General features: G+C 49.6%; 1 protein-coding gene across 19 annotated transcripts in view; it reads left to right on the top strand.

The window, feature by feature from the left end:
- Window positions 1–25,950, top strand: part of PTPRF (protein tyrosine phosphatase receptor type F) — a 376,703-nt gene that overhangs the window by 323,898 nt on the left and 26,855 nt on the right. For 7 of the 19 annotated variants that reach the window (XM_038143936.1, XM_038143929.1, XM_038143924.1 and 4 more), the window contains 10 exons: window positions 1,045–1,162; window positions 3,371–3,949; window positions 4,578–4,675; window positions 9,969–10,222; window positions 10,969–11,059; window positions 14,046–14,258; window positions 17,282–17,436; window positions 18,300–18,311; window positions 20,627–20,742; window positions 23,521–23,553. In XM_038143936.1, the coding sequence (XP_037999864.1) occupies window positions 1,045–1,162; window positions 3,371–3,949; window positions 4,578–4,675; window positions 9,969–10,222; window positions 10,969–11,059; window positions 14,046–14,258; window positions 17,282–17,436; window positions 18,300–18,311; window positions 20,627–20,742; window positions 23,521–23,553 (1,669 nt within the window). The remainder of the gene's footprint in view (window positions 1–1,044; window positions 1,163–3,370; window positions 3,950–4,577; window positions 4,676–9,968; window positions 10,223–10,968; window positions 11,060–14,045; window positions 14,259–17,281; window positions 17,437–18,299; window positions 18,312–20,626; window positions 20,743–23,520; window positions 23,554–25,950) is intronic. The other 12 variants (XM_038143931.1, XM_038143933.1, XM_038143937.1 and 9 more) reach the window with 6 other exon arrangements.

The following is a 25,950-nucleotide window of genomic DNA, read 5'->3' as shown; positions in this document are numbered from 1 at the left end:
TCTCAGCACCTCAAACTTAATCTGCTCAGTCTCTGCTCGTCCCCTTGTCTGAAGGGGTAGATAACCAACGTGGAGCCGCTGCCTCTGTTCCAAAAGCTTCCCCAGCCCCTTCTCCAGCCTGCTCATCTCTTGCTCCCTGACCCAAAGGGTTATTAGTGCTAATGGCCCAGACACTCCCACAGCACCGCAGGTGAGCTGCTGCTCAGGAGTACCTGCCCAAGCTGCTGGGAGCTGCTCAGCTCACTGAGCTCACTCGTTCACAGGCCTGGCCAGCCAGGCTTGGCACCAGTCACATTCCTGCTGGAGGCCAGGAGGGAGGAGCAATGCTCCTCTCTTTGATCTCAAATTGAAGTGCAGAGCCATGCCCTCCTCCTGCCCAGAGGAAGCCAGAGCTTGCAAGGATGCACCCTGTGAGTCTGCCCCGCTCCCAGACCTCCCACGATGGAGGTTTTCCCTCCAGGTCTTGCCAGGGCCTTGCACTGACCTATCCCATCCCTGCAACCCAGTGCCTGGCAAGGAGGGTGAACACATGCTTAGAGCTGCAGGTGCTCTCTGCCTGGGGCCCCCCCACCCCTGCACTGCCTCCCTGTGCTCCCCACGGCTCTGCTGCAAGACACAACTTTAAAAAACCTGGAATTATCCCCCAAGAGATTCTCATAGCCAGGTGAACTGGCTTTTGCTCTGGTTCACAGCTCCATAGTCCTCTTACTTACCTTATAAGACCAAATCTGGATCAGATCTCCCTCTTGGCAGAAGCCGTGGGAGAGCAGAGCTGCTGACACGGGTTGCTGGTGGGTCCCTGGAAAGGCCAAGTGTTAAAGGCAGGGGTTGAAATAAGGCAGATAAGTGTTGGAGTGGCAGCAGTTGTTTGCTGGCTCTGTGCAACATGTGTGTTTGAGCACGATGCATGAGTGTGAGCTAGGGAGCGTTGTCAGTGTGTTGCTGTTGGAGACACTGACCCTGGTGCCTTCCTTTGGCTCACTCCAGTAACAAGTATTTACTCTTCTCGTTTGCCTCCTCTCTGCCTCGTGAATGCGCTCCCAGGAGACAGTCATTGGAGGCCTGCTGCCAGAAACCACCTACTCCGTCACAGTTGCTGCCTACACCACCAAAGGAGATGGTGCCCGCAGCAAGCCCAAAGTCATCACCACCACAGGGGCAGGTGAGTGTGAAGAGCAGGTGTCACAGCCTCGTGGGGTGGTGCTAAAACCTCCCAAGAGGTGCGTGGGGAGCATGGCCCAGGCCAAGAGGAAGCAAGAGGGGTGGCGATGCTGCAGAGGTACAAACTCTTGTGATCTCTAGCCCATGCTTAACAGACTTTGCCACTGGATCACCTGAGCAAAGTGCAGCAAACAGATGGAGATACGCTACCAGGGCTGGTGAGAGAGCAGTGAAACTCATGGGTCTGAGCTCATCTGCGTAGTCCAGAGACCTGGGAAGAGGAAGCCTGAAAGTCCAGGCTCTCCCTCAGCTTTGGAGTCCTGGCCTGTCTCACCTTGTTCCTTTAGGCAAGTGCCGTTTCTTGCTTCCTGTGGTGACTGCAGTGCTGCCTGGAAGGGCCCCTTGCACAGCGGGCTCCTAAGAGGGGCTTCTCAGCTTCCCTCTGCCATTGATACTGCTTACATAGCTGAGCCTGGCTGCTTCTAGAGCCATGGTAAAACGTGGAATGCAACAAATCTGCCACAGAAGTGCTGCAGGCACAACTTCTAGGTCCTGGTGATCCCAGCTGGTTTGGTTCCGCTGTCTCAGTAGGTCATACCTGCGCCTGGAGCAGGAGCACCCAGGAGTCATCCGGCACTTCCCTCCAGGTGTGGTCAAGCTTGCCTTTGGCAGTGGTAGCAACTAGTTGACACTGTCTTGTCCACTCACTAGCCTGTCCTACAACCAATAATCCTGCTGCTTCCTCACACCAGCCACAGGAACAGCATTTACCAGTTGTTATTATGGGAATGCAGCTTGTGCAAGCTGAGAGCGTTTGTTCCTGGTGCTTTTAAACAAGGAACAGCTTGCTATCTCCTCTGCGCTGCATATGGGGAGCTCCAGAGGTAGTTTCCACTGTCACAATCTCAAATGCTGTCTCCCTGGTGCCTTGCCATGATGTATTTTCTGTTCATCAAATTGCTACAGCTGTCCTATAAACAGGAAGAGCTTCCTAAACATCCCACTGTTGTACTGTAAACCACAGCGGATCTTCCCATGTTATGATGCACATTTTAAGGTTAATATTTGGAATCAGCTTTGAAAATACTGTGTCCCTTAATACTAGCTGCTGTTAGACATTGCATTATGAGTGCAAGGAGGATGGCACTGGCAATGGCAATGTAATTATATGTCTTAAATACCTACAAAACCGTCCTCAGGGCCTTTGTACAGGCTCGACTGCAGGCATGACCTCAAAGGGGAGCGTTGGTGTCGCCCTCTGATGGCAGAAAGCGGGCATCATTCTGGCAAATACGGTTTTCTCTTGTGCTCGACTGTGGGCTCACACATTGCAAAAAACTGCAAGGATATTTAACTAGGTTTGGCTGCAATCCCTTTTCTTTTTTTTTTTTCTTTTTTTTTCAAATCTATGGCTCCATGCCTTTGGTTCTGAGTATCTTCCCTATCAGTTGATTTGTTTACAAATCTGAGCTGATGTGAAGACGCATCCTTTTTTTAACTGAAGGAGATCAAGGTATCAAACCATCAATTTAAAGCCATCAGTTCCTAACCAGTGACGACAACACCCCTTGACTTGTGCAGCATAAGCAAAAATCCTGTGGAACGCTTGTGTTCACCTCTCCCATCGACAATGACATCACGAATCTACTTCTCAACTAAACCAAAATATATTCTGATGGCAAACAGCCCACCCAGCTCTGCTCGCTGCCTCTGCAGATGGTAAAACTGCAAGGTTTCAGGATGAAATTTGTCTGCCTCCAGACAGACCAGGGCGCTGGAATCGGGCTTCGGGGTGTCTGTTGTGGTACAGTGCACCAGGGCCAGCATGGCCTGGTGCTGTGCACTGGCTGGAGTGTCTGAAGACTGCTGATTGGGAGGACGGGATTCAGATCTTCTCTGAGATAAATATGATGCTTTGAGGTACCTTAAATGTTTCCTGTAAAGGGGGATGAATTTTGGGGCTGTATATGGCTGAATTTATTTCCGGTTTAAATGGAAAATGGCAACCAAGAGCTGGCTGGCTCCAGCTTCCCTCGCCACCGGATTAGGGTCACTCTGCCTCTATCCCTGTGAATTGTCTGTCATCCTCTTCACCCTGTTGTCTGAACTTTCCCACTTTCCTCAATCCTCACGGACTGAGCAGCACGGAAGCGGTCCTTCCCTCCCCTCCTGCCAGGCTATAGATGGTCATTGTGTGTTTATGTTGCAGTCCCAGGGAAGCCCACCATGATGATTAGCACGACAGCCATGAACACAGCCCTCATCCAGTGGCACCCACCCAAGGAGATGGTAGGGGAGCTGCTGGGTTACCGGCTGCAGTACAGACGTCTGGATGAGGAAAAAATGAACACGATAGACTTCGGGAAGAGAGACCATCACTACACAGTGACCAACCTGCACAAGGGGGCCACGTACCTCTTCAAATTGTCTGCCAAGAACAGAGCTGGCCCAGGAGAAGAGTTTGAGAAGGAGATAACAACTGCCGAAGATGTGCCAAGCGGCTTCCCGCAGAACCTGCGTGTGGTGGGTCTCACCACTTCCACCACGGAAGTTGCTTGGGACCCCCCGGTCTTGGCAGAAAGGAACGGCAAGATTGTCAACTACACAGTGGTATACAGGGACATAAATAGCCAGCAGGACCTGGCTAACATCACCAAGGACACGAGTATCACTTTGACAAATTTGAAGCCTGATACCACTTACGACATCAAAGTGAGGGCCCGCACCAATAAGGGGGCTGGGCCACTCAGCCCCAGCATCCAGTCCCGGACCATGCCTGTAGAGCAAGGTAAGTGCCCCTCTAACAAATCCTAACAGGAAGCTCTGGCTCCAGGGTAGGGACCTTTGCTTTGGTTCATGAGGCTTCGCTCCCCTCTGCTCTGACTGTTGTGATCAGGTACTGTGTGGCTCCCTAGTCTAAAATTAGTTCAGTGAGGGAAAGCTTAGCGAAGATTTTCTAAAGTTGCCATGTGGGGGGAGAGGGGCGTTGGTGGTACCTTAATTGCAACTACAGGCACACTTGGATGTTTTATCTGTACATGAAAGGCTCTTGCTTGAACTGGAGCAGGTGGCTGAGTAGAATCATCTGCAGATCCAGTACTTGAATTACACTGCTGTTTGATCATGACGAAGGGCCAAGGGAGTGTGAGTGGAGTGGGGATAAAGGAAGGCTGCAGCTCAGCCTACAACTTCCTTTCTGTGATGCTGAAAAGTATAGTCAAAAGTGGAACTCCTCTGGAGACTGTAGATTTGGTAAAATGCTGCTGCTCTCTTCTCCTCATTTCTTACTTCCCTGCTGTAGCTGAACTCTTTGACCTCTGCTGCTGAGTTAGACAAAGAGACTTGGAGTCGAGCTGCCGCCTGGCTCCCTCCTGACTTGGCTTTACAGTGCTCAAGTATCTTGTTTTTCATTCCAGTGTTTGCTAAGAACTTCCGTGTCAATGCCGTCATGAAAACATCTGTGTTGCTGAGCTGGGAAGTGCCTGACTCCTATAAATCTGCAGTGCCTTTTAAGGTAAGAGTGGGATTTGGAGGACAGGAAGCTCCACCTGTAGCAGTGAGCAGGACAGTGGATAGCAGCATCAGCTGCGTCCTATAGGTCAGGCTCACCACTGTAGCTCCATGACAGTGGTCACACAAGCTTGTCCTGATGCCTGGCATGGAGCTGAGGTGTGAAAAGCTAAAAATTTTATTCAATCACAAGAAATTAGCAGGACAAAGTGGTCTGAAAACCAGCCAGTGAATAAAACTAGGAATAAGTCCTTTTACAGCATGTCCTGTCTCAAACATCCGTATCACCTTCATGAGTTACTTCAGAGCATCAGGGCAGATGCGTAATCTCAGGGAGAGAAGGGACGAAGCATCATCAAACTTCCTGAAGGTCTTAAGATGTGAGTGGCACAAAATGTGTCAGTACAGAGGGAACTCTGCAGGAATGCTGCTCTGTTTTCACTAGTACAATTCTGGATGTGGTGTCATCCAGCAGGCTCCAGACAACACTGATGACCCTGCCTTCCTGCTCTTGTCTGACCCCCAGTACTTGTCACTTATATGGGTAAAAGACTGGAGTGTGTAGATCTCCGTGCAGTTTCTCTCCATTAAGAAACAAGACCAACGTGTCACATCCTTGAAGATAATCTTCCCAGTCTCAGCACCAATCTGCTGCCTCTGCAAAGGTGCTGGGGCGGAAGCAGTGTGACTTCTCTTTCTCCTTGCATGTGCCCCCTCCCATGCTGTGCCTAAAGTGCAAATGCAAGGCCCGCATGAGCTGCGGGGGATCCATGGTCAGGGGAATGAGGGGAAATCTTGAACTGCATCCACATCAAAGTGTGTGAGTACCTCCCCTTCCTTGTTACTAACTCTCCTTGTTTAAACCCTGAAGCTGAATTACCTTGATCAATAGCAGGCACTTGTTAACATACAGTTTAGCTGAAGCAGACAAGGCTTTTGTGAAGACCTTGTGGTATTCAAAGCTCTCCCAGATGTAGGGCGCATTAGGATCAGTGTTCAGATATCTGGCTGCAAGGAACTTCACAGAGCCCTGTTACTTGGCACTCTGCTGCAGAGCCAGTGTGCTTCATTTTGTCTTGTCTCGTGGCCCAAAGCCCACATCGCTGTCTGACAGTGCAGTGCTGGAGAGACAGTGTGACCCTGGGAGCACTACTACCACACAGGGATGGGGGAGTGGTTGGAGGTAGCCAGGAGCCAGGGATGTAATGCTGATGCCCTGACTGTCTCCTCTCCTAGCTGCATAGCTGTGATTGCTATCACTGGGTGACTCAGGGTCTGCCCCTGCTGTGGGTTAACCCTCAGCTGACATGGGAGATGGCATTAGCCACTTGTTAACTTAAGAGCAGCCATGGAAACCACAGTGTTAGAATGATATTTCTCTAACAGTGCCTTCTTTTTATGAAAATTTCCAGACTTGCAGACACACGTGAGTCAAGGCCAGGAGCTAAGAGGGTCAGCTCTAACTCGTTGATTGTGCCAGTTGAAAGAAATCTTTAACCTTCAGGATTTTGTATTTTTATAAACAAGGTTCACCTCTCTCCTCTAATTCAGGCACATGAGATGCAGAGGCCAGAGCCTAATACTGTAACTAGCATAGCAGATAAATCTCCATGGGAACAATTAGTATTATCTACACTTGATAAACAGTCTCATGCTAAATCTATGTCCCAAAGGGTGTCATATTCTACTTTAACAGATTTAATTAAAGTAGATATTGTTCTGACAATGAATAGTGAGGCACAGGCAGGAGTAGTGCTTTTTTATTAGAGAATGAACTGAGACCTTAAGATTTTTCATTGCTGCCAAATCAATAATGAAGTTTTGAGATCTCTTTGGGGAATTTTCACAGCTTCTTCTGGTCCAGGAGATAAATTCCTTGTAAAATGTTGCCCAGCAGTTGTGGTGGAGCAGAGGCACTATTCCTTTTTTTATTCCACCTGCGGAAGGCTGTTCTGGAGCTTTCATGGAAAGTGCAAGATAGATACAACCTTTTCCTTGGGGAAAGTGCATTTTCCTGAGATACATTCTTCAGCTTAAGCATGGGACAGAGAGGATGCATTGGTTAAAGGCAGCATTACAAGGTATATTAGAAATGGGCAGAAGGAACGGCGCCTTTTGAAAATTATAATGATATAGGTTTGGAAATAACCCCTGAGAATGCTGGGCAGTGCTTTCTCACAGTGTGTCCCATGGAATGTAGTAATTACTCCTGCCTGCAAATACTCCAGCCTTGTCTACTTTTCCATCGAGTTGTTATCTTTCCCCGTGTTGCACACTGTGTCTTTTCATCTTTTAGTTCAATACATTCTGTACTGCCTTGAAATCAAATATGAGAACTTCAGCAGTGACATTTGGACCCACCTAGCTTTGCAAATCTTCTCCTGTGAGTAGGAGCAGCAGAGATGACATTTTACAGCAATCTTTGGGCTAATCAGTGCTGTTTGGCAGTTCAGAGCCTTTGGGCCAGATTTGCTGCTGACTCTGGTAGTTACCAGTGGGCCATGATGCAACCTCTAAATAGCATTCCTGCTTGAGCTTCCGGGCATCTTCCAGCTGCACATGAATGACTGAGTCTGAGCCCTTACGTTAGTGTAAGGTTTACGTAGAGGCCTTAACTAATGGTGCATAACATTTGAGAAGACAATGTGTTGTGGCAGGTAAAGGGACGTGGAACTGCTGCAGCAGCTGTGAAAAGGAGGGATGGCAGAGAATGCTTCAGGAAAGCATTGCAAATGCCAATTTCACTGTCTTTGGATGCAAACTCCTATGCATGGCAATAAAAATCATCATCTGGTGTTAGCACTGATTCGGAGGCTGTGTCCTTGCCAGTTACAGTGCAGAGCAGGCAGGGAAACTGAACTGAAATGCTTACCATCTCTTCTGCCTCCTCTTGCTCTAGGAAAATGGCTCTGTCCCCAGCACATGCTCATGTTGGTGGGTGTCTTCCCTAGAGCACACTGAGAAGCAGTTGGTGATGCCTTTATTAGGGAAGAATTCGTAATGAGAAATCTTATCCAAGAGGCAGCAGAACTCTGTGGGCTTATCATCCTTTCAGCATAGGTTTTAATGTTGGAAGTTTGTTTTTGTTCAAACCTGTGTGGGAGCACATGAAAGAGAGGTCTTGCTGCTCCTCCAGAGCATGCCCTGACTTACTGGCATCTGGTGTATCTAGACCTGTACTATTGCAGTGTCATTGGAAGGGGTGTGCTGGTCCAGACAGCAAAGCTGCTAAGATGATTTGAAGTCTAGTAGTCCTGTCTTTGGTGTACCTACTTCTGTGTCAGAGCATCTACTTATGCGATTCCAGTGCTGCAAGAAGCATTTCTTCATTTTGATTTTTCACTCATTTTAGCACTCAGCTGATGCACATGTCTTTGGAGAAAGGGATTAAAGGCCAGAAGAAAATACCATTAAGAAGAGTCACAACAGAAAACAATTCTCTCTGCCGGTTCTACTGTGTTACCTTTCACAGCCTTTCCCATTTGTGGAGCAGCAGCAGGGCCTTTGTCCCTGCAAACCTGTTGCTTTAGTTACTTGGTGCTTACTTTCACAGTCCATTCCTGAAAACTGAAGCACGTCAACAAATGAGATTGATTGCATCTCTTCTCCATAGCTAGTTTCTCTCTGCTGCTGTGTTACCCGTTAGGAGTCTTCTCAGCAGCAAAAAAGCTGGAGGTCTTCTCCTATCCTGATCTCCATACAAAGTGACACGGAGAGGATTGAAGCGTGTTGTGGGTATTGCTATTTGGAGAACACAAAAGCTGAGCTGCAAATTCTAGGCCTAGCCAGGTCCTTGTGTTCCGCTGTCCTTCAGATCTCTTTCCAGAACCTCTCTTTTCCTTCCAGCTCCAGCACTGAACATTAGAGCAGTGCTAATCAGCTGCCCTTGTCCTCGAAAGCTGGCAGCCTTCTGTAGAGTTCAGCCACCTGCTGAAAAGGGGACTTGAAGGAAAGTTTGGTCCCCCCCTTGCTGCCGGCATCAGCCTGAACAGTGAGCTCAGCTGGTGAAAAATTATTTTAAGTAATTAGTCTTCCACAGAACTGTCTTATCTCTCTCAAGGCCACTGTTGAAACACAGTGCGTGAAAGCACATTTTACCATGGGGTCTCTGCCTATAGCACCTAGTAACTGGCATGGCTTAACATGCTCCAGCTCTACTATTGCCAGTTTTTGGCTGCTGTGTCTCTGCACCACTGTCAGAAATTCAGCACTCTCCTGCCGTGCTGGACAGTCACCTGGTGCAAAGAAATATGCTGGTTTTTCACAGCTGGGACACAACCTATGGCCTCTCTAGCTGTCTACACCCCATTGGTCTCTGTCTCTGGGAACTGTGTGAGTTCTTCCTTTGCAGAGGCAGCACCCAGGGTTTTGGGGTGAGGAGTTATTCCAGCAGGATCAGGATCAAGGTTCCCTGGGCAGATGAGCTGCTGGGTGCAGCTAATCCAGCAGTGCCCATGGCTGCTGTGCCTGGGGGGAGGTGGGGGTCCTGCCTGTCTACAACAGGGCATTGAGAAGTGTTGTTAGCTGAGGGATCCACGGGGGAAGGCTGTGCATGGGGAGCTGCCCACTGTCCCCAGCCACCAGCAGCTCTGCCCTGCCCTGCCCACAGCCCCTCGCTGCAGGCACGGCAGGGAAAAGCAGCTCCGACCTCCTGCCCACGGCTGTGTGGCGCCAGCATCTGTTGCCATGACGACAGGGTGTCACACCTGCAGAGCCGCCATTCTGGGTACCAATTTGTGAGCCCTGTGCCGGATTTGTCAGATCATTGGTGAGGCGTGTAACCCCCCGGTCACCTCGCTGGGAGGGGGATGATCTGCATTAAGCATCCAACCAGGCATCAGCTGGTAGACATGGGAGTGACACCAATTTAAAGCAGACAGGATTTTACACCACAAGCCTATTGCATGCTGTTGCCTCGTGAGACAAGAAACAAAAGACCCTTTCGTTTCCACGTAGGGGCAAAGCACAGCCATCTGGATTTCCCCCCGCCCCCGAGCCCTAGTAGGTACTGGAAAGCAGTGCTTGCAGCACCACCAGCCTCACTGCTGGTCCTGGCCACCCAGGCTGAGATGACGCCTCTGTGCTCCATCACTGCGAGGCACAAGGAGCACAGCTCACCCTCTGCTGGGGGTTGCTCTTCTTTAGCTAAAGATTTATGGCTGTTTACAAAGCATACAGTAGCCAAACCACCTGAGGGAGGGCCCAAAGCCAGACTGTCATCTCTAGCGCTGCTATTTTGAGTGTGAGTTTGCAGCAGCAGCTGTCAGCTGCATGAACATGTCCTTTTCCTGTTTCAGATTCTGTACAATAGCCAGAGTGTGGAGGTGGACGGCCACTCGATGAAGAAGCTCATAAGTGACCTCCAGCCAGACACGGACTATTCTTTTGTGCTAATGAACCGTGGGAGCAGTGCAGGGGGGCTCCAGCACCTCGTCTCAATCCGCACTGCTCCTGATGTCTTGCAAAGCAAACCCATCGCCACAAACAAGTACATACAAGAAGGAAAATTCACTCTAACTCTTCCCAAAGTGCAGACCACTGTGCCAGTTCGGTAGGTGCCATTCCTGGGTGGAGAAGGCAGGGTGGGGGGCTAAGGGTGCGGAGAGGAAGTCAGGGCAGACCTTTGCCAACATGTGGATTTTGTAACCTAGGAGTGAATTTCCAAGCAGGCTGTGATACAGAGGCAGGCATTTACCCATAATATGGATCATGGTTTTGGCTCTTTCTGAGCAAATATTGATGTGTAATAAAATTAAGACAATTCTCTGACAGTTTGCCCTCACCCTGGTGGGTATACTCCAGATGCTACCGGCAAAAATACAGTTGAGGATCAGGAGGGACTTTCTCTGACACTGTATAATATCCTTTAAATAAATAATGCCTAAAGCCTCAAGGAGATTAAAAAAGCGAGTTTGTGGAAGTCTTATTCGTTACTGTGGTATCCTTGAGCTGAAGCACAATTTCCCCAGGGTTCTTGCTACAATCCGATTATATAAATGTCCTTCTCACAGCTCCTACACCACCCTCTGGAACCCAGTCTGTAGATCTTCATTATCCTAATGAGTGGTAATGGCAGTATTCTCTTCTCTGGTGCAGCTGGAAACCAGCCTTTTCCTTACTGAGCTCTTTTGCTGTTTAAAGGGTGGGGAAACAAGTAAGGTCATCCTTGAGTCATATGGCACACATTATTTGGTGACCTGCCAAGTGGTCAGGGAGACTGTTGGGAGATCTGCCAATGGTCAGAGAGCCTGAGATGGCTCAGGGTCCAGTGTTTACACTTCTTTGCTTCCTTCCCAGGTGGTACTACATCGTGGTTGTGCCAGCAGACCAGAGCACCAGCACCCTGACTGCTCGGTGGCGGACGCCTGATGAGATGGAGCTGGACCAGGTAGGAGCCTGTAGCAGCTGCTGTGATGGAAGTGGTTCCCAAACAGCCCAGCACACTTTCCCCAGGCCTCCTGGCAGCAGCACGGATGCAATAACACACGTGCAGGCTGCACATCAGAGGTTGGGGCTGTGGGATGGGTGCCCACTCAGCCTTTCCTCGTGACACTATGTAGAAAGGAGGCTGGAGTCAAGCTAAGGAGGCTGCCTCTCAGAATGTGCCCCCTTAGGAGACCACACTTGAGCGTCTCAGAGCTCTGGCCAGATCCTGTTACAGGTTGTACAGTCCTTGCAGCCTTTTTCACATGAAATGACCATGCTGATATTGAAAACAAGTTAGGAGAGAAAACTATTGGTTTCAGTTTATTAAGCTTTTTCTGTCAGGAGGCTTTTTCTCTCTGGACAGGACCTAAGCCTGCAGTGTAGATAAAGAATTCATTCTTGTATCTAACAAAACCCACAAAGCTCCCTTCACACCTGCTTGTTTAAGGCTTTGAGCATTCACCAGCCATTACCCCAAGATGCAGCTTGTCCGGTGCCAGGAGTGCTCAGACACCCGAGGCATGGAACATGTGCAGGTGTCAGGAGACTCCCTCACAAGGGCCTTGTGGGCTCTTTCTGCCCCACACACACCACCATCCCCAAAGTGTGAAGGAAAAATTTCAAGAAATCTCACACAGAAAGATCCATTAAGATAACAAAGTTGCAGGCTTGAAGCACTCAGAAATGACAACCAGTCAGAAGCTGCAAGTCAACCCTGGGCTTTATTTTGACGATCACACAGTCGCTCTTGTGGGGTCCCAGCTCCACAATGTGTGTTTGTGGTTCTGTTCTGCACATGAAGCACAGCTGTGTGATGGAGAACCATCATCCTGCATATTGTCATTGCAGAAGTTTTCCAGCATCAGAGATGTCACAAGGAAAAGAAGACCAGCATGAGGAAGGTTGCTTTGGTTTTCAGCTTTACATGGTTGAAAGCTATCGAAATAAATAAGTTTCTGTCTCTGTCTCACCCAGCCTCAGGCAAATTATTCAAGCCAAAATTTTCATTAGCAGCCAGTGTCTTACATATGTGATATTTTTGAGTGCTCAGTTTGAGATCCTGGAGCTCTCATTTGCAAAGCCTAAGCACCCCCAGCTGCAGAGAAAGTCAATAGGAGCTGGATACAGTCAGTGCTATCAAGAAAATACTAAGTTTTCATGAAAAACAAAACAAGCTGGTGTCTTTTCAATTTGACATTCAAATTTAGTGGACTTTTTTTACATTAATGTTGCAGTATTTCTGTTCTTCATCTGTAAAATTGGGAGAATCACTTTTATCTTGCCTCATATGGGTGTTTGGAAGATAAGATCATTAATGTTTGTGAAGTACTTGTAATAGTATAGTGATCAGCACCATAGAAAAGCCCATGAGGAAATTATTAATTTTGTCTTCAGAGCTGGATTTGAATAGTAAGCAATAAACAAGGCCTCAGGCTGCATAATGCAAAGAAGAAAACAAAATGTGGAATATCTGCTCTTTGATTAAGCACTGTCTGTCCTGTGTATTGAACAAAGCAGGAGACTTACAGAAAAGATAGTCTGTGGCTCTGCAGTCAAGGGTGCAGCACAATGCACGTACATGAGACAGCTGAATTAATTTTGCACAGGCAGTATTAATTTTCTGATTTTTTGGGATCTGAACTTTGCAGGCCTAGCAGTTTTCTGATGCAGTCTTTTGCTGTGCATTACATGTGTAAGTGGCAGAAGCCTCCAGCAGCCTTAACCACAACTAGAGCCCTGTGGTTTTGTGTACATGCACGTAGAGCTGCACTTTCTGCTCCAAAGAGCTCAGCTGTAATCTCAGCCAGATGCAAGAGATGGGTGTAGGAAGCAAACTCCACACTCCAAAAACTATCTTTCTGCTTTTTCCCCTCGGGATTACAATGGCATTTGTGAAGCTAAGATTTCTTCAGCCTCATTTTTTTTCTTCCTTTTTTTTTCTTTTTTTTTTTTTTTCCTGGTGCCCTGGTGCTACTATAATGACAAAGGTATAGTTTTTCTAAATTGCTTCCATGTGAGTATTGATAAGAGGACAAGGATGGACACTCAAGGGGAAAGAGTAAGGGGTTTCTTACCCAGCTTCTCCTCCTCAGGGGACTAAGCCCAGCTCAGCAATGTGACTTTGTGTGCACATCACCATCCTTAGCCCTCTAATGTTCCCCATCTGCCCTGACAATGTTGCCTTGATAAATTTCTGTGTGAAATGCATTCCATCCCTCCTTCTTCATTTTGAATTAGAATTTCTCTTCCAAACTTGATGTTCATTTTTATTCATTGGAAAAAAAGATCTTTAAACATTTGAGAGTCATTCTTAGCAGTGCAATTGGGTTTTTGTACACTATATCCTTTTTCATTAACTTGTGACTATGAAATTTGCCATTTTTACTCTGAACATTCCATGAAATCTGTTACCATTCTGTGTGGTTTAAACAAAGCTCTGCCTGCAGCACAGCAGCAGGTGAGATACAGTGGCACTGACAGAAGGAGAAGACACAGCAAATGTCACTTTTTCCCTAAGCATCGGCATCAGCTGTAGTTCACATCCAGTGTCCATGGAGAGTGTGAGTTGCTGTCCACACCAATAATTAGGCCACAGAGCATGGCTTGGTTCTCTCACAGCCCGTTGGAATACATGGCTCAGTGGGACAGTCACAGCCAGGCTGTCTCAGCCCTAACATTTGCCATGTCAGCTTCCCAAGACTCAGGACGCTTCCAAAGTTGAGATCCTAGTGGAGGTTCTTGCAGTGAGGTTCTGCAGACAAATGGCCCAGCAATGCCTAAATGGATAATACTTGCCTCTGGCTCCTTAGTACCACCAGATACAAATCAAACCCAGTTACCTTCTCCTCCCTTCCCTTCACCCCAGCCGAGTGCTACAGCCAGGGAGGTGACAGCATAAGGTGGTGTCATGCTGTCAACAGTAGTGATGGCACTTTGTTTGTCCCCAGCTGCTGGAAGCCATAAGCCAGGGGAGTCAGAGCAGGCGGCAGCGACGCCAGGCAGACAGACTCAAGCCCTACATCGCTGCTCAGGTGGATGTGCTGCCTGAGACCTTCACCCTGGGGGATGAGAAGAACTACAAAGGTTTCTACAACAAGCCTCTGTCTCAAGACCTGAGCTATCGCTGCTTCGTGCTGGCCTCGCTGGAGGATGGGGACACGGTAAGGACTTTCTGGGAGGGCACAGCCTGTCCTAGCAGAGCTGAGCTGGGCTCAGTGCAGGCAGGGTGAGCAATTGCTGCGAGGCAGGATGACAGCATTTTCTGTGAAGGAAGGAGGGAGGCTGCATCGCTGGCCTGAACGAGCGGAGGCAGCCGTGGGAATTGACTTGATAAATGGTGTTTTTGGAGGGAAATGGCACCGTGTGTTCCGCATAACAGATGAGTGTGGAGGACAGTGTCAACACACACGTTCTGCACAAGCTCAGTTCTGGCTTGCAGGGCTGTGCTCAGAACCGTGGCACTTGGTTGGCATGGGTTGTCATTCTGCTTTGGTTCAAGTGTCTGTAGAAAACAGTCCACAGAATCCTACCCTGCACATTGATTGCTGAGACTCTGCAGTGAGCAGGATTCTTCCCCTGCAAACCTGCCCTCACAGGTGCTTCTCTACCCAGAATTTCACTTTGAGATCACATCTGGAGAAGCAAACCTGTCTCCCATCACAGTGGATTATCAGCAGGGCAAAGGTGCACACTTCCCTGCTGTGCGGGGATTCCTGCTCCTGCACGTCTTCCTGCTGGAAAGCAGCAGCAGTACTTGGGGCCTGGGCACAGGGGAGGCTGATGCAATAAGCAAGGAGCAGCACTGCAAGATGTGGACATCAATGCCCAGCTGTAAACACAGGGCAGGAGTGGAGTTGGCAGCAGTAGCATCAGCCAGTGTGTAAATAATGGAAATAATAGAGATGCGCCAAATCCTTTGGTTGGATTCCAAGCTGTGGCTTCTTTCCTCAGCCTCGTTTGCTTGTAATGGCTAATTAGGGCTGGTCAGGTTCTTCATTACTCATCCAGCTCACGTGTTCTTGTGGCAAGATGTGCACACCGGGGAGGGAAAAAGAGTCACAGATTAGCAACAAGGTAAGGCAGAGGCCTTGAGGTGACTATTCTGACAATCCCTTTCAAGAAGAGGTGTCGTTAACTAGTTGATCCCAACTATAATCATCATCTCCTCACTAGCACGGACCTGCCACAATCCTCTAGTAAGCCACCAGCCAGCAGTAGAGCTCCTACAAATCTCCTGTATACCCTGCTCCTACAGACCACCTTTCTGCATCCCCTGCTGCATCACATCCATTTTCATTTGGAGCATGAGGCACTCTGTCCGAGGCTGTGCACTGTCTCCCTCACCCAGCTCCTCTGAAATTGCTTGCTCTGTAAGTGTCAGCAGGAGAGCATAACATTGCCCTTCTTCAAAGGCAGAGGGAATGTGGTTGAAACACTGTCTCTGGGAGCAGGGGTACCTGCACCTCACAGTCTGCCTTTGGAAATGCCACTGAGATAACAGTCCTTCTGATCTCTTCTGCATCTGACTTCCCTTGGAAGGCAAGACCTCCAGAGTGTGTCTGAAAAAGTATGAATCTTTGCCCCTTTTGCAAAGGTTTGGAGATGGTCACACTTTGCTGCACACTTGTGCGTGCTCCTTCCCTCCCCCTCCACCAATGCACCTTGACCTTCCTGGGGAGTCACAGGCAAAGCCTTTTTGCTCCCTCACAGAGTAGCCACTTGCCCAAGAAAGGGGAGTCACAGGCTTTCTTGTCTGTGCCATGCTCAGAGCTGTAGCTGGCTCCCTGCCCTGTTGTTTGAGCTGGACACAGGGTGTAGGAACAGTCTGATGGGTTGCAGTGGTCCTGTGCAGATGTCCTCTAAGAACAGCATAAAACCAAGAGCTGGAAGCTATTTCAGGTACTGAAACAGGGTCTTGTAGGGTTGAAGGGTTTCACAAGGTGGCAACCACCCCCCACACTTCTTTCCCAGACAGTGGCACCTCTGCTGATAAGTCTGAGGAGAGCAGCTAGGATGCTGAACTAGTGCGTGCTGCCAGAAGGATGTCCCAGATAAGAGCGTTTTCTGTACTCCACACATGTTTGAAACCAGCCTGGCTGGGATCAAGGGCACCTGTGAGAGTAGATCAAGATGTGCATTTGTGTGACACCAGCAAGCTTGACTCTTCCCTTTCTTCTCACATATGTGAAGACATGAAGTGCACGTTTAAACTCCATCCTTAAAGCAGGAGATTTATAGATCCACAGGCACCTCTTCTGTGACTGAAACTTGCTATAGCAGGAGCAGAGCTTTCTACCTCCTTAATGCCTGGCAGCAGGTGCTACTCCGAAGCCACAGGCATGGAACTGATACAGCTCTGGCCCTCTCTAATGGGTAGAAAAGATTTGTTTTTGCAGCATTTAACTCCTCTGACCCAGCAGCACTGCGCTGTGAGGGTGCAACACAGCTCCGTAAGCCTTAGAAACAGCAGCAGAACACCAGGTGTGGTGTCATTTTTCTGCAGGAAGGGTTTGGGTCTCTGCTCATTCTGTCTAGCTAGTGGGGCTAGAAAGCTGTCCCTTCAGGTTATAAATCACTGGGCTGCCACATTGCAGAAAGGAAAGGAACCAGTACGAATGAGCCTCTTTCTAAGGTCTGTTTATCAAAGACATCAGGTAGAAAATGTTCCTGTCATTTCATTCCTTTAAGAAAACCCGCCTCGCCCAGCAGGGGTTTTCCTAATATAACTCTATCCTGAAGAGATGTGTTGATATCAGCCCAGCAGGTATTGTAAACCACTTAGGAATTATCAGCCAGCTTCATTGTGCAATTGTTTGGGATTCAAAAGCTTGTGATTTGGCTCCAAGAGAGTCCAGGGCTAGCAAGTGGCTCTTAGCTGGGCTTCCTGAATTTTGCACCTCCGGGTCAGGTTTGTCAGCCGTGAAGTTGCTGGCACTGGAACTGTTTCTGGCCAGCAGAGTTGCTGGCACCCAGAATGTCAGGCTAGGCAGAAACTGTTTCCACAGCATGACCTCCACTGATGCCAATGGAGGGAGTATCTCGTGGTATGTTGCTGGGGCTTGAGAAGCATGACGGTTCTCTGCTAGCCAGAAGCAAGGGGAAACCTCAGCATTTCAGGGACGTGGCTGTTGCTTTAGCATAATGGATACTTGCTTTCTCTCCCTCTCTTGCCTGTGCTGTTTAGAAGAGATATGCAGCCAGCCCCTACTCGGATGAAATCGTGATGGAAGTGGCATCAGCGAAGCAGCAGGATGAACCAGAGATGCTGTGGGTGATGGGACCAGTCCTGGCTGTGATATTAATCATCATCATTGTCATTGCCATACTTCTCTTCAAAAGGTGAGATCCAGTCTGGGACATGGCACTTACGGCATGAGCACTAGAGGTGCTGGCACCTTCAGGGCCTTCCTTGTAACCTTCAGGTGCAGGGTTCCCTGACAGACAGTCCTTGGTGGTCATGGGGAGGAGGAAGGTCTCTACTTGGCACAGCAGAAGGCTCCTTTGTAAGAGAGCAGAAGGGCTGGTTATGCAGAAGGTAGTTAACAGCCCTAGGACACAGCTTCTGTGGACTCTGGAAGCATATGAACAGTGGGACAGAAGAGAGCAGCTTTGTCCCTAAAGCCAGTCTAACTGCTCTCTCATCACAACTTGGATGGGCAGCCTTGGGAACTTATCTAGTACTGGTTCTCTCTAGAAACTGCCTGCTTGATCTGTGGGAGCTGCCCCCCCTCCTGTGAATTTTGACTGAAGAACATGACCTTGGTGGTGAGAACAGGGCATGGATGTGCCAGGCTGAAATCAGAGTGGAGCTCTCTTCTTAGGGCCTCTCAGTCCTGACTACTGGATCAGGACCACCCTCACACTGTGCTCCCTGTGGGAGCAGACACCTCCTTTTGCCTGTCAGAGCAGTCCTGCTCCAGCTGTAACTGTAGCGTGTGATGATTGTTCATCCTCTGGAGGAGCCATGGGTTGCATTTGCATGTGTTCCTGTAGCCTGTTCAATTACAGTAGGTCATTCTCTATCAGCTCAGCTCTGAGGTTCTGCTCCTCCTGGGCTCTTTATTTACATATGTCTCTCTAGCTGGGGAAGGGAGCTGCCTTTGTTGTCTGATTAAATGGAGTTCTGCTGTGCGTGTGCAGTCAGTGCCTTTCTGTGTCAGTGATCATCTCCTTTCTTCTGTTCCTGCTTTTCCTGGATCTAGTAAGCAAGAAAGGTATGAATCCATTTTATCTTTTTGTTTTCCTAAAATTTCAAGTCTATTTCCCTTTTTAAAAATCAAGCCTGAAGCTACTAAGGGGCAGCTTTGTTTTTGGGAGTGTGGAGCATGCCAGCCTTAGGAGTTTACAAAGACTTTGTTTCCTCAAAGGTATCAGCCTCCTAGCAGTTGTCAGCCTCTCACAGCTCTCAGGGAGAAGTTCCGACATAAAGGCTTCCCAGATTTCTTTTGCAATTAAATTAAAAATCAAAAAACCCCGACAATAACAGCAGTTATAGGGGTTCTTTTGTTTTCTCAGTCACTTCAGACTGAGAGCTGTTCCCTCAAGAATGCAGGTGCATTCCTGCAGTCTCTAATGAGGAAGCTTTGAGGGAATACTGGGCAACTGTAAGAAACAGCATGCTTGCAAGTCTTTAATGAGAGAAAATGGCCCCAGGGGGGATTTCTGTACCAGGGCCCCATAGAAGATATTCCCACCTTGCCTTTGCTTTGTCCCAGAGTCATGTGGGTGGAGCACCAGGAAGCGCTAGCCTGCAGTGCCCAGACCTGACACACACGTCCCTGCTGCATCCTCAGCCATGGGGGAGCAGCATATCCTCTTCCAGCACCACCCATGTGCCCAGAGTGATGCTGTGCTTTTGGCTGCCCAGCCTCTCTGTGGAGGCATTTTCTCCCAAAGGTATCTGTGTGTAATAGTCACAGTGGCCAGTCTGTGATGGGAATGAATTGAAGCTGGGCAGCACTGGGTAGCTTGGGATCTGGAGGATGGTTTAGGAGTTTCCCTGACTGGGTTAATGAGGCAGAGATAAAGTTTAATTATGTTCTGTGTCCATTCCCCAAAAAGATGGCCCAGTTTGCTTGAGGACTGGTACACAGCAGCACATTGCACAACCTGCTGTGCTCCTGATAGGAGGTTTATTTGTTGGCTGTGTATTCTCCATTCTTTCTATCAATGCTCTCAGTCCTTCAGCTCTTTTGTCTTGGTCCAGGCAGCTGGAAGGCTTCTGAGATGTTGAGATGCCTCAGAGTAGCGTAAGACTCACAAGCTGGTTCTCTCCAATGAACAGCTCCAGTGTCTGCTGCAGCCTCAGGCTGCAGATGGAGCTCACAGGCTGGGCCACACAAGGAACACACGCAGGTTTCACTCATGATTGATGCACTGTGTTTTCTCTAAGTGCCTCTCATTAGTGGCAGCCCAGCATGCCCAGCCTCTGATGGAAGTGAAAGTGCCCTGTGCCTGTGAGGGCATTTGGGATCATGCATGGTTCAGGGTCATTACTATCCAGGGATGCAGCTGCCTTTGTGCAGAACCTGGCAGCCCTTCAGTGTGCTTCCAGGGGCCTCACAAGGAGGACCAAAGCAGAGACTGATTATTGCCATTTGCAGGCTGGTAAATGTGCTAACATTCGTGTACAGCAGCAGCGCTGCAGCCCCCTCTCTTCTGGGAAACATCAGGTCAGCAGAGGGGTTCAGGCAAAATCCATTTGGGGACTGCAGCCAAAAGACAAAGTCTCTGTGTAGTCCTGCATGCTCAGTCTATTGGCCAGGTGCCAGGGTCAGCACAAGCTCAGAAGAGAGAACTGCTGTGCTGCTCCTGCTCAGCACCCTTCTCCAGCCCTTGGGTATACCCACCATATTTGTAATCTAGAGCTAGAAGTGGGACCTAGAGATTTGCTAGAAACTCTTCTTGCAGTATTATATTTTCCTTAATATTCACTTGTCCACTTTTTGATTGGATCTGTCCCTGCTTTGCCTGTGAATTCCAGTAAGAGCCTGAGGTGGTGGCATCGCTTTAGGCATAAATATAGCATGAAGAGACAACATTGTATTTTATTGTTCCATTAATACACGCCTTGGGTGCCTTCAACCATTCAAGACATGTATTAATGGCCCAATAAAACACACCCTGAAGAGCCTTTACACTATTATATTACAGCATTCTATATTTAAATATTTCTAATACTTGAAAAAAAATTTTATTATATCCTTCCACTACAGGAAATAGTTCCTAGAGACAGTAAGAGGAAACAGTATCTTGCATCTATCTGCATTTTCCGTAATAAATACTATGCAGAATACCACATTTCAAAACTGCCTCACTAATCAAACATCTGACAGTGCTTATATATAATCTTTCCTGTTTCATAGATGGGAAATTGGAGGCACAGAAGATGATATGACTTACCCAGAGCCCCAGGAGCCTGGGATGCTCCTGGCTGTCTGGGACCTAGGGACTCAGACTCCTTCCTAGGGTGATTCATGCCAGTCTCTGCCAGAATTCACCTGCTTGTCTCTCCCCTCTCTGTCCACAGGAAAAGGGCACATTCCCCCTCTTCCAAGGATGAGCACTCCATCGGCCTGAAGGACTCACTCTTGGCCCACTCATCTGACCCAGTTGAGATGAGGCGGCTCAACTACCAGACTCCAGGTAAGGAGCAGCTCATCCTCTTGAATCCTGCTTCCTCTGGTTCCCCTTCTCCATGTCCCCATGCCAGAGGCAGAGTTGCAGTCCTTCCCACCCTCCAGGAGATCCACACCTTCTCAGTCACAGTGACACAGAGTGGGCTTTAGACCAAGGATGTCCAGGTATCTGCTCTCTGGGTTGCAAATCCTTCTCCCTGGCCCCGTCACTGCAGGCCCATGAGGCTGGGGAACCTGGATGGGGCTGGCCTGTTGTGTGGTGTGTGTCAGACACGGTGTGAAGCTCATTACAGTTGTCCTGAGCTGGGAGGAGTCTCCATGCAGTTGGGAGTGTCCACAGCTGGGATGTTCCCAGGTGCTGAAGTGGCTTCACCCTGGCTGAGCTTCAGTGCTGAGCACAGCTGGTGCAGTGTTGGCCACATGGCTGCATCTGGGGCAGTCAGGAGGTACATAGAGCTCTTACGCTGCTGAGGGTGTCCCAGCAGCTTCATTCTGGGATCTTCGGTGTGCTGACTCTCCTGCTCTGCTCAGCTAAGGGTCAAGAGAAGAGCTACCTGCAGACTACAGTGCTCTGCAGCCAGTGCTGTGGCCCACTGAAGGACTCTGCTGATCATGGTGGTCTCAGTGCAGAGGATGATAGTTCAGTAAAAGCCATTCTCTGCATGCTGCTTTCACTGGCCTGGGATGCCTCAGGCTGTAGCTTTGCCAGCTCATGGAGACAACTGTACTTCACACTGCAGAAAGGTCTTGTGCTGCTGCTTTGTGTCTGCACATCTCTGATGGCACCGAAAGCACAGTACCTGTCATTGTAGTGATCAGAGACAGGCTCACCCTGACTCATTCAGAGCCTTTCAGAGAGTCCAAGTCCTAGATGAACTGAGGGAGCACCTGGGCTTTTGTGATGGAGGGAGCAGTTCAGCAGCAAATGAGGCACATACAGTTCTCTTCTAACTTGCAGCTCCTCCTGGTCTCTAACCTACTTTCCTTTTCCTCCTGCTGCTCATTCATCTAAGAGCTTTCATCTAATATGAGAGTTTTGAAGGGGCCATTTCCTGATGTAAAACTGCTGTGTCTGGCAGGGGGGGCAAGAACAGCCTTTCCTGTTGCCACTCACAGCAGTCTGGCTCACATCTGGGGTGAGCTACACCACCACATCTTTCTCTGTGCCAGGGCAGCTGTCAGGGGTCTGTAGTTAGTGCATCTCGCAGGCAGAACCAGTGGCAGATCTCACGTGTGGGCAGCAGCAGAGCTGGCACGTTAATTGGCCACAGCACAGCACAGGATGGTGTCACAGCATGGGAGGAAAATGCTGTGGGGAGCAAGGAAGGCACGTGTGCCAGAGGAAGAACATCTCAACAGGCAGATCACCAGGAGCAGCACTAAGGAGGGGGTCACACACAGTCAGCAACAGCATGCAGCTTCTTGAGGAGGAGCACGGTGTTAAACAGGGCTGCTCCAGGACAGCTGTGCATGGGGACAGGCCTCCGTGACATGTCTACATGTGGGCACAAAAGCCATCTTTGCTGTATGCTTGTTGTTTGCATTGTGTGAAGAATTGTGACAAGTCGGGCTTGCATCTGCTCCCATCTTCAGAGAGGCCAGGGTGTTTGCAGCAAGGATGTCCCTTGCTAGACCTGTAGCAGGGTTCAAGAGCTGCCATCAGAGAGACAGGGAGCCAGGAAATTTCCTTTTCCTGTCTGTGAGTGAGGATAAGCCAAAGATGCTGCTCATTTGGTAAGTTTGCAGAGCTCTCTGGAGAGACAAAACCAAGCCAGAGTGCGCAGTTCACTTGAGACAGCAGCAGGACCCTGGGATACTGCCAGACAATGCTCCCCCACCAAGAGACAGCACTCTGTTCTCCCCCCCTTCTCCCTGCTGCATCCCTTGTGAGTCTCTGAGGAGTGGAGCGGGTGTCGTGCAGCTTGAAGTGACTGTTCCACTCCTGACGAGTTTGTCCTCATTAATGAGGCGCATGAAATCCACCAAGCCCAGTGGGCCCAAGCTGTTGCCCCTGTCACCCGATGGAGGTCGAGGCAGTGCTGTGAGGATGCGTTGACAAGAGGTGCTGGCCACCAGCCCTGGTAGTTGGTCTCCCTGCTGGAGCTTGCTGAGCAGGGAAAACTTGTTTAATGCATAATTAATTGGTCTACTGTTATTAAATATTAAGCTTTTCATTTTTGTGGTTTTTACTTCAGACAAGGGTTATTCCCCACTGTTGGCCTCCCTGTACCAATGTACTGCTGTGCCAAGTCACTGAGAGGATACAGGACTGGGCAGTGTCCCAAAACACCATGAAAGAGGACTGAGTTGTGCTGCTGATGAGCTGTGAGCGAGCTGGAGGATCAGGGGCACTGAGCAGAGGTGGCTGGGGCTGAGTGCAGTTCCCCTGGCCACCGAGTAGCACAGATGCCCCCTGTACCTGCCATCTACTGGCCCTTGCAGGCTTCCCTGGGGTGTGGCGCTGGGGCCAGTGGTGTGCAGTGAGAAATGTAGCTCTTGGTGTCACATTATGGCCTCTGGACTCACTCCCTTGCATGGAGCTCCAGCTCCAGGTGTGTCAGGGGACAGCACTGACCAGAGGCAGCAGGCTGCTGTGTAACAGCCAGTTGCAGAGCAGCCCCAGGGCCAGGCAGTCGGTCCTATGCTGGAGGGAAGCTCCCAGTGCTGTGGTATATGGTGCTTTCCTTTTCATCGTCATCTCGTTGTCTTTCCATCTCTGAACCTCTGCAATGATGACTAAAGGCTAATGGGATTTCTGTTCTTGCCCCTTTTCGTTTCTTTGCAGGTGCCAGTGTCCCCTGTTGCCCGAATATCTCAAGTTAGTTTTAACTCCTGTTTTTATCTTTCGACACCTTTTGCTTTTTCTTTCCCTTTCTCTCTCATACCTGTACTTTTTGTTTCAATGTCATGAAGATCACCTTCACTCACAGCAGACTGTAAAATGGCAGTGATTCACTTTCTGACATGATGTGTGGGGCCAGGCTCGGTACTGCTCGCACGGCACTACAGCAGCTCACCGCAGGACAGTGCAGAAGGGAAGATCCCAAGTGATGGGCTGCCAGGAGGCCTCTGCAGCAGCCCTTTCCCTGCTCTCCAGCCTCCTACTCCTTCTGAGTTGTAGGCCAGGCTCTGCCACGGTGCCAGGCCTGCAGCTGGCCCTGCATGGGGACTGATAGCCTTGGCCATTCTGGAGGGAGTGACCAGCTAAAAATCCCAAATGGACAAATTGAAGGGGGCTCTTCAGTGGTTGAACACACTCTCTTCCTACCTCGGGCAAACTGGTTTCCCTAGGCTGGGTCACCTCTGTCACAGACAGAACACATGATGGTCTCTGGGCAGCCAGGTCTCTGCGTTTGGTCTGCTTCGCAGTGTGGGTACTAGAATCCCAGGCACAAAAGAGGCACAACTGCTCTAGCAGCTTGGATGGAGTAGTACCAGCCTGCAGATAAAAGTGCCCCCTTATCACTTGTCTTCTGAGCTTCAAGTTCATCCTCAAACAACCATAAAAGCGTGGCCACCCTGCTCTGGGATGTACAGGCATCTGCGTATGCACGCAGGAACAGGGGAAGTATGTAGGATAAATACGTCCCCTGGGAGCAGAGCCAAGGGCTTTGCCATGTGTGTGTCCCTGTAGGCATTGTGAGACCTCTGAGCTCTTCTAGCCTCGTGGTGAGCTCACTGTCCTCTTACAAGAGCAATTGGAAGAGCTTGTGTGTACAAATCTCCATCTTGCCCTGCACTGTCAGTGGCTGTTTTTCTAGGTTCACAATAATGGGATTTCAACCACCTTTTTTCCCCACCTGCTCTTGCAGCTCTTTTGTTGCTGCAACACTTCTCTGACTGGCAAAACACAAGTTTGGAGAGACCGCCTTGTGTTTCTCAGCAGAGATGAGGCTCTGCAGCTCTGCTGTGGTCCATGGCTCTGCTGTACTTCGTATATAACCATGTTGGAAGAAGCACATACTGTGGCTGTGTTCCAGTCTCTTTGTCCTTCCTGTCCCACACTTCTGTCTTGGTCCCACACTGTTCTCATCATTCAATTGCTCATGAGTGGCAGCTCTGTAAAGGCTGCTCCTGAGCTGCAGCCTCAGAGTTCTGGCATGAGGGAGGGATTTGTGCCAAAACCAGCCTCATCTCTGTCCCTTTGAGGGCTTGCTCAGCCACCTCGGGGATCCTGATGGGTGAAGTGGCAAACAGGACCATCTGCAGGAGGACCTCAGCACAAGGCAGAATAGGGGTATTTCCTTCTTCACCTGTCTGTGTGTTCTCAGGCCATCCGTGGATAGCTGTGCACTGCCGAGCAATGGCAGGATGAGTGTGTGTTGGATTGGGTCTTGCCTGTGTGCACTGATGCCAGATGTTTTATGCAGAGGTCTGAGGTGTAACACTTCTGCGTTATCACCTTGTGACTTGTCACCACCATATAAAATGTGTGTACCCAGCCTGGAGACTGCTCCATCACCTCAGTGGCCCATCACTGCCATCTGTGGCAGTGTTCAGCCTCCTGAGCAATTGAGAAGCTTCTGGCTGTGCTCCAGCCTGTCTCCCTGGGTGTGAGTCAACAGCTTCAGCCTATTAATAACCATCATTACCCATGTGGGGTTTCTGGGAAACCCATAGAGCAGCCGATGGAGTCACGAGCCTTGGGATTTGGATGACGTGTTTCACAATACCGTTCCTGCCAGTTCAACATCTCAGCTTCAGAGAAGGAGGTTGTGATGGTTAAGCTCTGAGTCCAAAGCCCCAGGAGGGCTCCTCCCAATCCCACATGCACACCCCCACAGTACCTGTCCCCTGTGTGGGATCCCTTCCTCTGGGCCTTTCTGCTGATCAGCTGTGCCCAGGATGAGCTGTAATGTTGCATCCCTGGTTTAGGCAGGGCAAGATTTCTGTCACGGCTTGAGCTGCATCCCAGCTCGCAGCAGCCTCCCAGAAGCCGCTGGAGGGCACATCGCTGCCCATGGTGCCTTGCATGAGCCAGCCCAGAGGAGCTGGATTTAGGGCCCTGGAGCGGGCTCTGCCTCTGGAGCATCACTGAAGAGTTATGCAGCTGCGGGCAGAGCTGCTCCTCAGCTCTCAGAACGCTGTGCAATGTCCTACCAGGGAATCAGCCATTCTTCTGTGGGGCCCTTTGCATCCTTCTCTAATGCCCCCAGGACTGTGACAGCATCTGCCTACCCAAAAAAGCTGTGCACATGCACTGCAGAGGTTTCAC

Source organism: Motacilla alba, chromosome 8 (assembly GCF_015832195.1).
Source record: "Motacilla alba alba isolate MOTALB_02 chromosome 8, Motacilla_alba_V1.0_pri, whole genome shotgun sequence".
Lineage (NCBI taxonomy): Eukaryota > Metazoa > Chordata > Aves > Passeriformes > Motacillidae > Motacilla > Motacilla alba.
Note: the sequence above shows the minus strand (reverse complement) of the source record. Positions and strands in the feature narration are given on the sequence as shown.